At 41.7% G+C, this 16,536-nt stretch overlaps 1 protein-coding gene across 5 annotated transcripts in view; it reads left to right on the forward strand.

Moving 5' to 3' along the window:
- Nucleotides 1-16,536, forward strand: part of ITSN2 (intersectin 2) — a 184,209-nt gene that overhangs the window by 101,268 nt on the left and 66,405 nt on the right. For 3 of the 5 annotated variants that reach the window (XM_056564337.1, XM_056564333.1, XM_056564334.1), the window contains 9 exons: nucleotides 2,309-2,446; nucleotides 8,735-8,814; nucleotides 9,166-9,428; nucleotides 10,458-10,607; nucleotides 11,670-11,810; nucleotides 12,713-12,800; nucleotides 12,891-13,039; nucleotides 13,698-13,778; nucleotides 15,201-15,337. In XM_056564337.1, the coding sequence (XP_056420312.1) occupies nucleotides 2,309-2,446; nucleotides 8,735-8,814; nucleotides 9,166-9,428; nucleotides 10,458-10,607; nucleotides 11,670-11,810; nucleotides 12,713-12,800; nucleotides 12,891-13,039; nucleotides 13,698-13,778; nucleotides 15,201-15,337 (1,227 nt within the window). The remainder of the gene's footprint in view (nucleotides 1-2,308; nucleotides 2,447-8,734; nucleotides 8,815-9,165; nucleotides 9,429-10,457; nucleotides 10,608-11,669; nucleotides 11,811-12,712; nucleotides 12,801-12,890; nucleotides 13,040-13,697; nucleotides 13,779-15,200; nucleotides 15,338-16,536) is intronic. The other 2 variants (XM_056564335.1, XM_056564336.1) reach the window with 1 other exon arrangement.

The raw sequence follows: 16,536 nt of genomic DNA on the forward strand, positions 1-16,536 counted from the left end.
GAGAACAGGTGGGTGCCGTCTTTGGAAGAAAATAGCTCTGTTTTTCTACTCCTTGATAACTCCTTTAATGTAAATGTGTCACCTAATCTTTTTTTAACTGATTAGACCCAGATACTAATACAATATTAGTATTTTTTTTCTTATGTTTCTATGTTCCTATTGTAATATTTTTTTTTAGTACATTATTATGGGGGCAGCCATCTTGCTTGAGCTGTTTTTAACATCATTTAGTGATATGCTTTACAGCAGACCCTATTCTTGTTATGGGACAGACTTGTAAGCATGCTTCAGAGGTCATGTACAGAGATACTTACTCTAAAGAGGAGGGGAAGGCTGCATTTATACACTAGTGTCACCTTTCACTGTAATGCTGTACAGCAAGCATGTCAAACTCAAAGGCTAACATGGGCCAAAAAAACAAGGTTTAAGTTTATGTGGGCCGCATCCAAAAAAGGACGTAGTAACGCTAGCCCTTGAATTATGGGAGCTTGACATGAGCGAATGTCAATACGAGGCCCCCACATTAGGTGCACATTACAGTTCCCCCACATTAGGTGCACATTACAATTCCCCCCACATTAGGTGCACAGTACAGTTTCCCCACATTAGGTGCACAGTACAGTTTCCCCACATTAGGTGCGCAGTAAAGTTCCCCCACATTAGGTGCGCAGTACAGTTCCCCCACATTAGGTGCGCAGTACAGTTCCCCCACATTAGGTGCGCAGTACAGTTCCCCTACATTAGGTGGCCAATACAGTTCCCCCACATTAGGTGCGCAGTACAGTTCCCCCACATTAGGTGCGCAGTACAGTCGCCCCCCCCCCCCCACATTAGGTGCGCAGTACAGTTCCCCCCCCCCCACATTAGGTGTGCAGTACAGTGTCCCCCCCCCCCCCACATTAGGTGTGCAGTACAGTTCCCCCCCCCACATTAGGTGCGCAGTACAGTTCCCCCCCCCCCCACATTAGGTGCGCAGTACAGTTCCCCCCACATTACGTGCGCAGTACAGTTCCCCCCACTTTAGGTGCGCAGTACAGTTCCCCCCACATTAGGTGCAGTATAGTTCCCCCCACATTAGGTGCAGTATAGTTCCCCCACAGACATACAGCCTCCAGTGTATGGCTGGAGGCATTATTCCTGTGTACTGCCCCACTTCAGTGCTCTGACCACTACTCCTCCAGTCCGGCAATAGCTGTAGGTCCCGGTACCGGAGGAGCGGTGGTCTGACCACCTAAGCTGACGTGCCGCTGGTCACTTACCATGCTGGCCAGCGCGCGTCTGCCACCTCCAGGTTCCGCTCCTCTGCCCCTCCTTTGCTATGGGCGCACGGCTGAGACGTCAGTGACGTCCCGGCCTGCACTGTCTCCCGGCGGTCCCTGTGTTTTTAAAATTAACGCGGGGCCGCTGAGAGTTGACGGGGGGCATCCCTGTGTCCCGAAAACATCTTTCGGGACACAAGCATGTTCGGGCCGCATGTTTGACACCCATGCTGTACAGATTACTTTCCAGCAACCTCCTCCTTATCACGTACAGAATAGAAAGTCTCATCTTAATATTGGACCTAGTGGCCAGACCAAAAACTCCAAGATTTCAGGATTATTTTATAATATAGATAGTTTAATAGAAAATTAGAGAAAAGCATCACCAAGAAAAAAATCTTGCTGGAAGGCATTTATTTTATATCCTAAATAAGCCCTTTCTAGGGATTGTCCCACAATAACCCATTTTTTACCTTGTCAGTCACACAAGATATAAAAGAAAGATAGTCGGGAGGTCCAAACTCCTGGGACACTTATTATTACTGACACTGAGGGGCTCTTATTCCCCATAGACCAATACCTTTTATATGTGAATTAGAATATGTATAACAATCCACGGTAGGTAGATAGAGAGGTTGCACTCACCCAGTCACAGGATGTAGGTCTTTTTTATTTATAACAAAAGTCCATTTTGCCGGTGCTGTGGTAGGGAGTTGCGGTTGACAACTAGCCAACAGACGCCATTCAGTCAGCTGGTTGCCGACCGCGACTCCCTACCACAGCACTGGCAAAATGGACTTTTGTTATAAATAAGGGAGACCTACATCCTGTGACTGGGTGAGTGCAACCTCTTTCTACCTACCGTGGATTGTTTGCCTTATTTTTGTAAATTGGGCAGCACCCCCAGTGGTCATTTGATTGCACACCTACCTGTAGCTTTCGTCAGGCTTACTCTAACCTTCTACCACCCCAGCCCGATGCTTTAGTGCCAGCCCAACCTTTCTTGGCCTTAGTAGGATGTGTATAATCTTCCTCTATTGTCTTCATAGGTCTCTTGCTGACATTGACAGAGATGGAAAACTGAAAGCTGATGAGTTTGTCCTAGCCATGCATTTAACAGATATCGCAAAAGCCGGCCAGCCGCTCCCTCTGACTCTGCCCCCAGATTTGGTGCCACCATCATTCCGGTAAGTGGGAAAATGCAGAAACAGCTATATAAAGATGGTTGTTTTTTTTTTTTTTTTTTTTTTTTTTTTTTACAATGGTTAAATGTGTGTGTGGTTTCCAAAATGGAGTGTTGGTGCATAGTTGCAGGAAAAAGTATGTACAGTATACCTTCTGGAACTTGCCTCTAGGTTTTCTGGGCTTAAAAATAACAAAATAGGTAATAACAAGCTGATAAGTTGGGGGTTCACCCACTGTGACCCCCACCAATCACAAGAACACAGCTGCATTGTTGTCGTCCGTCCATCCCCCCCCCCTCCCAAATGGAGCAGCAGCATGCATGTTCGGCCACCCCTCCATTTATTGTTAATAGAAATTTTGAAGATGCAGAGTATAGTACAATGTTTGGATGTCCCCTTTAGAATGAATTGACAGTCGAGCAGGGACGCTGTTGGTTGATTAATTCAGAGGACAATTGATCTACGTTCTTGTGATTGTTGCAATCCCAGTGTTTGGGATGTACAGAATGGGACCCATCTCTCGGTGAGGAGAGATTAATTTCTCCGTTCATTCATTTCTATTGGAGTACCGAAAAGACCTGAGTACAGCACTTGGGCGTCATCAGTGCTCCTATTGAAATGAATGGAGTGTAGGCCATCTCTCGGTAGACAACACATGCTCCTCACTGACAGCTGGGGTCCCGTTCCAGAGATTGTTGGGGGGGTCCCAGCGGTGAGATACATCCACAACCCCGCACCCCTGCGATCAGCTACTTATCCCCTATCCTGAAGTTAGTTTTGGCTGGAGTTCTCCTTTAATGTGATCTTGAATACAGATTATTGTTCAGATGCCCATAGCTGTGGGGGAGCTGTTGTAATAATATTATATCCTAAGTGCTCTTTATGCTCTTCCCTGATCTCCTCCTACTCTATAGCGGAGCGTCACTTTAAGACTGCAGTTTATCTATACTGAGCAGCCGTTATTTGACGGACATCGCGTCTTGATAAGGGTTTGATGACTCTTCTGCAGCCACTTTTGTTTTGTGCTGCTAGCTGCCTCTCACAGGCGATACGGAGGTGTTAGGGGACAGGACACAGCTATCACACAAGGGATGGGTTGTACTGTGTGCATGAGGAGGGGGAGGTAAGTACACTCTGGATATAATGAACGTATGCCAGATTAAAGTACCGGTCACTATCAGTAAGTAAAGATTTGATGTGTATGGGGATAGGTCAGTGCTGTGTCCTCTAACCCAAGGTTTTCCAAACAGTGTGTCTCCAGCTGTTTCGGAACTACAACTCCCAGCATGCTTGGGCAGCGAAAGGCTGTCTGTGCATGCAGGGACTTGTAGTTTTGCAACAGTTGGAGGCACTATGTTTGGAAAACACTACTCTTACCCCTAACCTGCTGTTGTAAAACTACAACTCCTAGCATGCTTATCAGTATATACTAAGGGAAGGGAAAAACACTGGTTGGAGATTAGTTCAAGAAAAAGAATCAGTAGATGGGGTCCTCTGGCAAAGTTATTGTTTAAAAAATAATTTTTATTTCTGTAAAACAAAAGTTATTCAGATACTTTTTGACTTTGTTACACTAACCTGGATTTTTAACGGCTGATGTTGCTTTTTTGTGGATATTATTTGTACTTCTTGTCACACATTTTGTCATCTTTATTTACTGCATGTCTTAGTGATAGAAAAGACTATACCAGTGATTGGACTCTGTTTTCTCCTTTGGCCCATCCAATGCTGAGCCAGTGCTGGGAGCCTAGAGATCAGCTGTAATCTGTAGGGAAACATAGCAGAAAATATTCCGTTTTCCTACAGCGTCACCACAGGGGAAATTAAGCATTACACAGAGCCCATTGAAAGTTGTGTCTGCACAGGAGGAGATGCTCTTTATAGTTGTTGTTCATGTTGAATAATGGTGGGGTCCAGAATGATATAATATCCTAAAAACCCCAACCATTTGTTTTATTTTCCTGACCACCTCTATATACTATGTGTTCTAGTACCATGAGGTTAATGGTGAGATCTTACACTGATATGTAATATGTGATTACAATGAACAGGATTTCTGCTAAAATCCTTGGTCTTACCTGGCTCTTAGTGTTTAACCCCTTAACGACGGAGGACGTAAATGTACGCCCTGGTGAGGTGGTACTTAATGCACCAAGACGTACATTTACATCCTATGCATAACCGCGAGCATATTAGCGATGCACGGATCATGCGCGGCAGGTCCCGGCTGCTGATTGCAGTCAGGGACCCGCCCGTAATTATGGACACCCGCGATCCCGCGGATGTTCGCATTAACCCCTCAGATGCCTTGATCAATACAGATCACGGCATCTGAAGCATCGCGGTCACTAAAATGGATGATCGGATCGCCCGCAGCGCTGCCGCGGCGATCCGATCATCCAGCACGGTAGACGGAGGTCCCTTCACCTGGCTCCGCTGCCTTCCCGGCGTCTTCTGCTCTGATCTGCCTTCCCGCAGACCAGAGCAGAAGATGACCGATAATACTCATCAGTGCTATGTCCTATACATAGCACTGAACAGTATAAGCAATCGAATGATTGCTATAAATAGCCCCCTATGGGGACTATTAAAGTGTAAAAATAAAAGTTTAAAAAAATGTGAAAACCCCCTCCCCCAATAAAAAATGTAAATTGTCCCATTTTCCCTATTTCACCCCAAAAAGCGTTAAAAAAAATATTTTATATAAATATTTAATATCGCCGCATGCGTAAATATCTGAACTATTAAAATAAAATGTTAATGATACCGTACAGTGAACGGCGTGAATGTAAAAATAAAAAAAAGTCAAAAATTTATGCTTTTTTTATAACATTTAATTCCCCAAAAATTTATAAAAAATGGATTAAAAGTTCTATATAAGCAAATATGGTATCAATAAAAAGTACAGATCACGGCGCAAAAAATGAGCCCTCATACCGCCGATTATACGAAAAAATTAAAAAGTTATAGGTCTTAAAAATAGGGGGATTTTAAACGTACCAATTTGGTTGAAAAGTTTGCGATTTTTTTTTAAGCGCAACAGTAATAGAAAAGTATGTTATCATGGGTATCATTTTAATCGTATTGACCCAAAGAATAAAGAACACATCATTTTTACCGTAAATTGTACGGCGTGAAAACAAAACCTTCCAAAATTTGCAAAATTGCGGTTTTCTTTTTAATTTCCCCACACAAATAGTATTTTTTTGGTTGCGCCATACATTTTATGGTAAAGTGAGTGATGGCATTACAACGGACAACTGGTCGCACAAAAAACAAGCCCTCATATTAGTCTGTGGATGAAAATATAAAAGAGTTATGATTTTTTGAAGGCAAGGAGGAAAAAACGAAAATGTAAAAATGTCATTGTCTGAGTCCTTAAAGGGTACCTCTCATCAAATAAACTTTTGATATATTTTAGATTAATGAATGTTGAATAACTTTCCAATAGCATATTAATGAAAAATATGCTTCTTTCTATTGTATTTTTCCCGATCAGTCCTGTCAGCAAGCATTTCTGACTCATGCTGGAGTCCTAAACACTCAGAGCTGCCAGCCTGCTTTGTTCACAGCCAAACAGGCTGTGAACAAAGCAGGCTGGCAGCTCTGAGTGTTCTCCTTTGTGAACAAAGCAGACTGGCAGCTCGTAGTGTTTAGGACTCCAGCATGAGTCTGAAATGCTTGCTGCCAGGACTGGTAGGGAGACCCCTAGTGGTCATTTCTTCAAAGTGGAAAATTAAATAGAAAGAAGCATATTTTTTAATAACATACAATTGTAAAGTTATTCTGCATACATTAATCTATAATATATCAAAAGTTTTTTTGATGAGAGGTACCCTTTAAGGCCCAAATGGGCTGTGTCCTTAAGGGGTTAAAGGGACCTGTCACATTGAAAATGCTGTCTAATGTGCAGGCAACATGTTATAGAGCAGGAGGAACTGAGCAGATTAATATAGTGTGTTGTGGGAAAAGTCCCAGGATAACTAATTTATTCATGTAAAGATCTACTCATTCTGGGCTAAGTAGTCAAGTGGGCAGTCCTAGGAGAACTAATTTATTCATGTAAAGCTCTACTCATTCTGGGCTAAGTAGTCAAGTGGCTGACCGTTCTCTTTATATGTTCACTTATACCATGATAACTAGCTATATGGGAGCACATATATCTAGTTATAAGGGAGCATATAAAGAGAATGGTCAGTCAGTGAGTAGCACCGCCCACTTGACTACTGGTTTATCTTGGAATTTTTCCCTCAAAACTATATATCCATTTACTCAGCTCCTCCTGCTCTATAACATGGTGCTGGCCGATTGGACTGCATTTTCAATGTAATAGATTCCCTTTAACTTCCAGGCTGCTATAGATTAGGGGAAACTCAGTTGAAAATCAGTCACAGAGTAAAGCAATGAGGACATAGCAGACAGGCATTATTCATTTTTATGAAGCCAGAGTGACTCTTCAGGAAAAACATATAGCTCTTTAACTGTGATGTAACTACCTCGTGAGACCAAAAAAGAGCGTTCCTCTGTTTTCTAGCGAGTGTATGAAAAAAAGAGAAAATCAAACAAACATATGTAATAGTGCAGTATGCTTAAAAATTACAATTGTATACCCAGTAGATTTTTTTACAGTGTCAATGGACTCTTTAGAAAGGGCTATTCCCAACACAAAAAAGGATCCCCCATCTCCTAAGCTGTTTGGAAGCCCCATAAGCAATGAATAGAGAACAGGCCGTGCTACATTTATTTGGGGGGACAAATTTCCTCCATTCTTGTGATTTATTTTTTTTTGCGGTCCCTGCGCTCAGACCCTCACTAATCAGCTTGTTATCTCCTATCCTGTGGATTGGGGATAACTTTTCGAGTATATAATAATGCAGCCCATTTTGGCCTTAAGGACGCAGACAATTTTATTTTTACGTTTTCGATTTTTCCTCCTCGCCTTCAAAAAATCATAACTCTTTTATATTTTCATCCACAGACTAGTATGAGGGCTTGTTCTTTGCACGACCAGTTGTCCTTTGTAATGCCATCACTCACTTTACCATAAAATGTATGGTGCAACCAAAAAAATACTATTTGTATGGGGAAATTAAAAAGAAAACCGCAATTTTGCTAATTTTGGAAGGTTTCGTTTTCTCGCCGTACAATGTATGGTAAAAATGACATGTGTTCTTTATTCTTTGGGTCAATACGATTAAAATTATACCCGTGATAACATACTTTTCTATTACTGTTGCGCTTAAAAAAAATCGCAAACTTTTTAACCAAATTAGTACATTTAAAATCCCCCTATTTTGAAGACCCACAACTTTTGCATTTTTCCGGATAAATGGCGGTATGAGGGCTCATATTTTGCGCCGTGATTTTTACTTTTTATTGATACCATATTTGCTTATATAAAACTTTTAATACATTTTTTATAAAAAAATTTTGGAATAAAATGTTATAAAAAAGCAGCTATTTTGGACTTTTTTTTTTTTTTTTTTTTTTAACGTTCACGCCGTTCACTGTACAGTATCATTAACATTTTATTTTAATAGTTCATATATTTACACACGCAGTGATACCAAATATGTATATAAAGTATTTTTTTAACACTTTTTGGGAGTGAAATAGGGAAAATGGGACCATTTACGTTTTTATTGGGGGAGGGGGTTTTTCACATTTTTTGTTACTTTATTTTTTTATTTTTTTTATTTTTACACTTTAATAGTCCCCATAGTGGACTATTTAAAGCAATCACTCGATTGCTATTCCTGTTCAGTGCTATGTATAGGACATAGCACTGATCAGCATTATCGGTCATCTTCTGCTCTGGTCTGCGGGAAGGCAGATCAGAGCAGAAGACGCCAGGAAGGCAGCGGAGGCAGGTGAGGGGACCTCCGGCTGCCATGCTGGATGATCGGATCGCTGCAGGCGATGCGAGCAGCCATTTAAGTGACTGCGATGCTGCAGATGCCGTGATCTGTATTGAGGGGTTAATGGCGGACTTCTGGGGGGTTAATGGCAGACATCCACGGGATCGCGGGTGTCCACCATTACCGGCAGGTCCCTGGCTGCGATACACATCCGGGACCTGCTGCGCATGATCCGGGCATCGCTCCGATGCCCGCGGTTATGCTTAGGATGTAAATGTACGTCCTGGTGCATTAAGTACCACCTCACCAGGACGTACATTTACGTCCTTCGTCGTTAAGGGGTTAATGTATACATCAGAAGATTTTCAATTAATTAGGATTTTTTTTTTTTTTTTTTAAACTAACAAAATTGTCTGCTTTTTCTTTTTTGCAGTGGTGACGACAACATTAATGGGGCCTTGCCAAACTACAAAGGGATGCAGGATGAGGAGCCGCCTCAGAAAAAGACAGCAGGTGAGCCGGCCTCAGGCTAAGTGGATTTGTCTCCACAGACCATTTATTCTCTATGTATACATCTGCCATCCAGTGACATGGAGCTTTAGCACTGGCGTCAGGTGTATTAAAGCCTTACATACAAAGACAGCTGTCTCCATATGTCTAAGGTGTCTTATATAAATTTAAGTTAATATACCCCTTTTTAAAGGAGAAATGTAATTTGCATTTTCTTAGATCAAAGCTGACTTTTAGATGTTATATGAGCAGCCAATGAGATTTCACCTCTAATTTAACATTAAATGGTTTGTCTGTCATATTCACCACTCTTATGATTCCTGGCATATTTATATGGGCTCTTGTTTTGTATAGTGACATTTGAGGAAAGGAGGAAGGAGAACATGGAGAGAGGAAACCTTGAACTAGAGAAGAGACGCCAAGTTCTTCTGGAGCAACAGCAGAGGGAGGCCGAGAGGAAGGCTCAGAAGGAGAGAGAAGAGCAGGATCGACGGGAGCGGGAACGCCAGGAGCAGGAGCGCAAGAAACAGCTGGAGATGGAGAGGCGCCTGGAGCTGCAGCGAGAGATAGAGCGGCAGAGGGAAGAAGAGAAGAGGAAGGAGATAGAGAGGAGGGAGGTTGTTATCTTAACTTAAATATTTTACTAAAAGCGTGCAGGGAACAAGAAGAAGGGACCTCAGTCCTTTTTTTTTCTTGATCACAGAGGTTGGTGTAATATGCCATCACATTATAATTCTAAAATTGCGCAAATACACTTATGGGTCACGTCATCATCTTTACAGATTCCTGCATCTCTTCCATAATTATGCCATTCCCTTCCAAACTCCACTTTCCAGGCCTCTAACAATTCCGAAGGCCTGGCCATCCCTAATCTTATCAGGCTGGGTTCATACCACATTTTGAAACTACGGTTCCCGTATACGGCTGGAAGGAGGAGGGGGCTTAATTGCGGCGCCTGCACTCAGCCGTATAGGGGAACCGTATTTAATGTATGTCTATGAGCCGACCGGAGTGAAACGCAGCCTCCAGCCTCCAGGCCTGACCGTAGGCATAAACGCGGTCGACCACGTTTTTGCCTGCGGTCGAGAAACCGCATACGGCCGAAAACGCAGCCGACCGGAGGCTGCGTTTCACTCCGGTCGGCTCATAGACATGCATTAAATACGGTTCCCCTATACGGCTGAGTGCGGGCGCCGCGATTAAGCCCCCTCCTCCTCCCAGCCATATACGGGAACTGTAGTTACAAAATGTGGTGTGAACCCAGCCTAACTCTGGTTTTTGGCTTAACCATTTGCAGTCTTTGATGGGGTTCTAGGTCTAGCACCCCATCCCCCTAAATGTGATTATTCAGTCTCGCACATAGGCTCATCAACTGCTGTAGATGGAGCAACTTTCAAGTTTCTCCTCTGGCCCAGCCTCTTTATCCCTTATGCAGTGTAAGGCTGTATCTTAGTTTGGGATCATGTGTGCTGTTTTTATCAGTTGTTCTTGGCTTCTAGTATGAGAGCAAGCTTTTTTTTCACATTTTCATATTTTGGGGTTGTGTTTAAATGTTTAGGAAATGGGGAAAGTCCTATTCATAAAATTATTGCTTTTGGCCCAGTAATGTCACTTTCTTATGCACATGTGGTTCTCATGTGTTATAGGCTGCAAAGCAAGAATTGGAGCGACAGAGGCAACAAGAGCTGGAGAGGATCCGACGTCAAGAGCTTTTCAACCAGAGGAATAGAGAACAGGAGGAGATTGTGAAGCTGAAGTCTAAGAAGAAGAGCCTACAATTAGAACTGGAAGCGCTGGTAGGACTCCCGTGATCCAGTAATCGTTGTACATGTCGTCTTAACTTAGCAGAATGGAAATTGTGCGGAGATGCTGCTCTGTAGCACATGATTATTTAATTGCAGCTTTACAAATATACGTTATTTGTTACAATGCACATTACAAGCTTGCTGGTTGGAGATATTCCTGAACATTAACCCTATATGCCTACAATTTTAGTTCTAAATCTTAAAGCACATGTCCCCCTTTGAACAAAATTTATACATATGAAATGAATCTACATAGAAAGTTTGCCATCTTTTAAATGCATAATATTGCTTAGCCTGTACTGATACAGCGTGTAATATACTCCAGAGCTGCACTAACTAATCTGCTAGTACATTACATTATTTATCCTTTACTGATCCTGAGGTACAGTGTATATAATTGCTCTTTTACATGGGCCGATTATCATGCAAATAAGTCTTCCTAGGAACGCTCATTCCTGATAATCGGCCGGTGTAAAAGGGCCAGCAATCAGTCAAATCAAGAAAATTTGTTGCCTGATTGAACATTTTGTGCGCCTATAACATTATTGTTATTTCCACACATTTTCCTATTCAAAAGTGATGTGTGGCTAATAGTAATGAAATTAATGAGCAGCCTAAAAAAGGCTCTTGCTGATAGCCGCTTGTCATCGTGGCAGTGTCTGCGTGTGTAAAAGGGCCCTTATACTCCAGAGCTGCACTTGCCATTCTGCTGGTGCAGTTGCTGTGTATATGCATTACTTACCCTGTACTGATTTGAGCCCTGAGTCTGGCAGCTCTGACCTATTATTGGGATCAGTGCAGATATTTTGCAGTGTATGCAAATAAGTAAAAGGTTCTCATTGAAATAACCATGCAGTATACCTATTAGAGACTAGTTACATCAGATTAAGGGATTGCCCACTTAGTATGTCCCTCTATGAACCAAATACCAGACCAATCCTGTTTTTCTGAATATGCAATTACCTAACATTTCATATTAATTCCAAGTGAAAAAATGATCCACAGCATTCGCCCAGCTTGTGGTTCCTTATATTGTTTTGGCACATTCCTTAGGAGGAGAAACATCAACAAATCACCCTGAAAGTTCAAAATGTCCAAGGAAGAAAACAAATGAAGAAAAATGAGCTGAACTCTATAGACAAGAAGTGTGATCTGGGAGTAATCGAGATCAAACAGCTCCAGCAGCAGCTTCAGGTAAGGGTAGAAAACAACACAAAGCTGCCTGGTAGTGCAGCCCTGCCCCATTCCTGTGATGGAGAAATGCACGCACTTTATTTTGATTGGAGGAGGACCCACAGGTTGGACCTGCACAACTCATTAATAGAATGTCCTACCTGTATATTATTATTTGGCCTCAGAAAACAAAATATTAGAAAACCAACAATTGTTCAAAGCCAGCATATCTTTATTAGATAATGTGCCCCCTGTTGTAAGAACCGAAGATGTTACTAAGATGTTTTCTGATTCTTGTAAGATTACAAAACTGCACACTATGTGCACATTATTATTATTTTTTTTATAATGCACATGTTTGCTGCTGCAGAACCACATAACACGCTCGGCTGCTGCAGAACATCATAATACATACCTTGGCTTCTGCTTAACATCACAACTTATCTTAGCAGCTGTAAAACATCATAATTTACTTCAGCAGATCACAACACATCTTCGCTTTTGAAGATCAAAACACACACCTTGGCTTCTGCAGATCACAACACATCTTCGCTTTTGAAGATCAAAACACACACCTTGGCTTCTGCAGAACTTCATTACACACACCACAACTGCTGCAGAACCATAAAGGGGTGTTCTGAGTTAAGTGTTATATTTACAGAGGGGTCCAGTCTCTGGGACCCCCATAATCTTGACAACAAGTCTCTGGCTCCTTTGCTGTACTCTGCTTTACATTTATGGTCAGCTGATTTTTCCTGCAGAGCAGTTTGCAGTATAAGAATAACCCTTTGGTTTCTAAAGTACCAAAGACACTGAGCCTTTAGGTGAAAATACACCTTCTCTTCTGTATTGGGTGGCAATGTGGTGATATAAATCAGCTGCAGTTTTTTCTCATTTCTGACTCCATGTAATGTTTGTTTTAGGAATATCAGAATAAACTGGGCTCTCTTCTCCCCGAGAAACAAGCTCTGAATGAGAAGATTAAGCAGCTTCAGATGGCAAAATCACCCGGTAAGTAATGAGTGTTTACTACATGGCTTTTGACCATATTGTAGACCAGTCCGAGGCTTTCTTTAACATTGGAATATATTCTCTGACCAGGGAGCACAAGTTCAAATTTGCTTGGAATTCAGAAGAAAAATATGGAGAAGGATGGGTTGTGCCAGAGGCTTAGAGAGCAGCTGGACGCTTTAGAGAAAGAGACATCTGCAAAGTTATCAGAGATGGACACATTCAACAAGCAACTCAAGGTGGGGAAGGCTGACATTCTTATTACAAAATACCCTGTAGACATAGAACCACTGTCAGACTGCAATATTGCAGATTTGTGTAAAGAATTTTCTTTAATTTATAATAATGGAAATACATTTTTCTCATGTTAATTTTACACAAAGGTTTTCCTGATGACGAAAGAAAGTTCACCTTTCATCTATACAGGCAAACTTGCAAACCCTTTTACAGACAGGCAAACATGCGTGCCATCACCACAGGCAGGCAACCTTTCAACCCCTCACATAGGCAAGCAGACAAATTGGCTGGCCCTCAACCGGGAAGGTAGACTCGTGTGCCCTCACCCAGTTAGACAGACAGACTTGCGTGCCCTTCCCTAGACAGGCAAACTCGCAGGCCCTCACGCAGGCAAATTGGCAGGACATCAACCAAGGAGGCAGACTCAGAGGCTCTCATAAAGGAAGGCTTTGTTTATATCAGTTCCTAAAATCATTTGCTCTTTATTTTATTTTTTTATAGTAGGGGTTAAAGCTACACCCTAGAATGGTTTTTATTGTAAAAGTTTTTCAGAAGTTTTCAGTTTTGTACCCTAATCTGCCAAACTTCTCATTTCCCCCCCAACAGCCCGGGTAGCGGGGTTCTCAGTACTCATTATGACTTCTCTGCCTTATCTTGCAGCGTGACAATATGGATGACTCTGTTCTGCAGTGCCTTTTGTCTCTCCTCAGCTGTCTCAGCAATCTCTTCCTCTTACTTAAGGTTATTTCATTTTCAATGTCTCCTTTTCCTGTCACTCTTTCATTCTTTCCCTTGTATTCCCATTTCTTGCTTTCCATTTCTGGTATGATTGTGTTCATTTTTGGGTGGGAAATATCATGTGAGTAGAGGAGAGAGAAGTCCAGAAAACTTGTCTTCTCCATGAGACTTTTTATTTTTTTTTCCCAACAGGCAATTACATAAAGGGGTTAGCCTACTAATAGCATTTGTCCCCTATACACAATATAGGTCATAAATGTTGGATTGCTGATGTTGTAATCAGAGAGACCTCTTAAAATAATGGCAGTCCTTCAGTGCTACTTGTGAATGAAGCAGTAATGCACCCGTGTGACCACCTCTCCGTGTACTGTCTAATGAACTAATGGCGCAAACGGCTGCCGCTGTCAGTCCTTTATAGTCTTGAGGACTGCTGTTTACTTGATCATGGGGGGGTCTAAGCAGTAGGACCTTTACCTTTGATACCTTTTATGCTTTATTTAATTTTGAATTGACAGGTAAGTATAAACACACATGACCTAAATTATACTGTTTACTCCACTGCTTTGCTCTGCCACTAGAGTTTTTTCAAATTCACTTTTAATGGAGCTTGGTATTAGTATCTAGTATTTCTCTAGATCATCTTGGTCAACTGTACAGTTGGTTTTAGTTTAGAGAAATGTAACAGACTCAGGCCTGCAAATGTTACAATGCAAATTATAGTATTAAAGGGGTATTTCGGGCAAATATATCTTATCCCCTATCCTTTTGTCTGACCCCTCCCATAGACATGAATGGAGGGGGCGTGGCGTGACATCATGTCTCCAGTCCCGGAAACACAGAAGTGTTCGCGGGGGGTCCCATCAGACATCTTATCCCCGATCCTTTGGATAAGATGTATTTTGCCGGAATACCCCTTTAATTGTATTATTGAGTGTTCAAAAGATACAGATCACTTACACAATAGAGGAATAACTCGCCCTCCCTTACTTACCATGTGTTCTTTAAATTACTGGTGTCTTTATATGTGGAAGGGGCCCTTTTAAAACCAAAATAGGGCTGCTAGCTCTGCTCTCCCTTTAGCTACACTCCTGACTGAGACTGCCTATACATGCGTGTCAGGGAAAATTTTCAGGGCTTTTCATGCATCATATCAATGCTTCTTGGCTTCTCATTAATCTTATAAACATTGCCATCTGTAAAATAATGGAGATAATTGAGGTTCGCAAAATCAGATTTTCACAAATACTTTGTCACTTCTTGTACGTAGTCCACGTAAATCTGTTGTAGTGGCAAAGCCATATTGTTTCTTGTTGGGTTCTTCATCTGCCCATACGCATGCCATACAGCATGACTCTCCATTGCTGCCAGATTTTGCATTCTCCTCTGTTTTATTCCTGTCTGATGGATCATTTTTGTCTTTTCCAGGAGGTGAGAGAAAGTTACAACAAACAGCAGGCGGCTCTGCATCAACTGCAGAAGATCAAGCAAGACAAACTGAGAGACCTGGAGCGAAAGAAAGCTGAAATGGCCCAGAAAAAGAAGGAAGAGGAGGAAGCTTCAAGGTAGAGTTTAACCAGAGCAATTATTACGATTATATGAACCATTGCAAGCAATTATTATAATAATCTTAACAAGGTATTTAGAGTCTTTTTTTATGTTAATAAATTTCCCTTGCAGCAACTGTACTTTCTTTAAATACCTTGTTTTAACTTTCTCCTGCTTCTATCGCTTCCAGGGTCACGTGACCCTTGTCACAACCCGCTTGGCTTGCAAGTAGTCTATGGGGCTTTGATGTACAGTACATAACATTCTACCGGTTATTACTCATCTCTAGGAGTATACAGTGTGTTACTGGTTATTACGGATCTCTTAGAGTAGATAGTACCAATGTCATGTTTGATTGATCAAAGGTAATGTAATTGTGAATGTGTTTAGTCCATTTTATAGTGTCTCCATTTTTTTTCCACATTACTCCATAGTGCAGCCCCCTGCACTTTACATTCTTGGAAAAAAACGTACACTTAGAGATAAACCAAACATTTGTGAATCTTACCCTACATTTGGTCCATTGAACTCAGTGGATGCAGTGTGGGTACACCATGGTATATGTCAGCATAATGTTCTGCCAGTAAGCTGCAGTATAAAGTACAAGCAGGAGTATCAGATGTTAAAGGCAGTAGCCCCTGTACAGTCACTCTGCACCTTACTCGGCAAATGTTTGCAGCTACTAGGTGTATAAGAGTGGGGACCCCTGTAGTGGGATATACACTGTATGCACTGTTACTCACTGCTGTACATTGTGTATGGTGGCTTTTTATTCTCTGTCAGAAATATTTACATTGGACTGTTTATAGATATTCACAGTAAAAGAAAGACAGAATAAATAGTATGTAATAGTATTACTTTGAATAATATAAAGTTGGGTATTCTCATATCTGAGGTAAGTGAGTGGGAAAGTACATAAGCAAACTGTATAGACAATGCTGAGGCTTTCATAGAGGAGAGAAGTAGAACCACACAGAAAAACACACGTGAATGTATTAGAACATAAGCATATACGGTATTTCTCTCCTGTTTGGCTGGTTTATGCTGCAGTGTGGACCAGGAGAGCTGTGGCTTGTGTCCTGTTAGGTTATGTCCTGCAACACAACTCCATTTAAGTGAAGGGGACTTGGCTGTAAATATGTATGCTTGCTCAACCCCTCAAGTGTGTTCATTTCCAGATAGGTGACTACCTTCTATATTTGATACCTCATTTCTC

This window comes from Hyla sarda, chromosome 3 (assembly GCF_029499605.1).
Source record: "Hyla sarda isolate aHylSar1 chromosome 3, aHylSar1.hap1, whole genome shotgun sequence".
Classification (NCBI taxonomy): Eukaryota; Metazoa; Chordata; class Amphibia; order Anura; family Hylidae; genus Hyla; species Hyla sarda.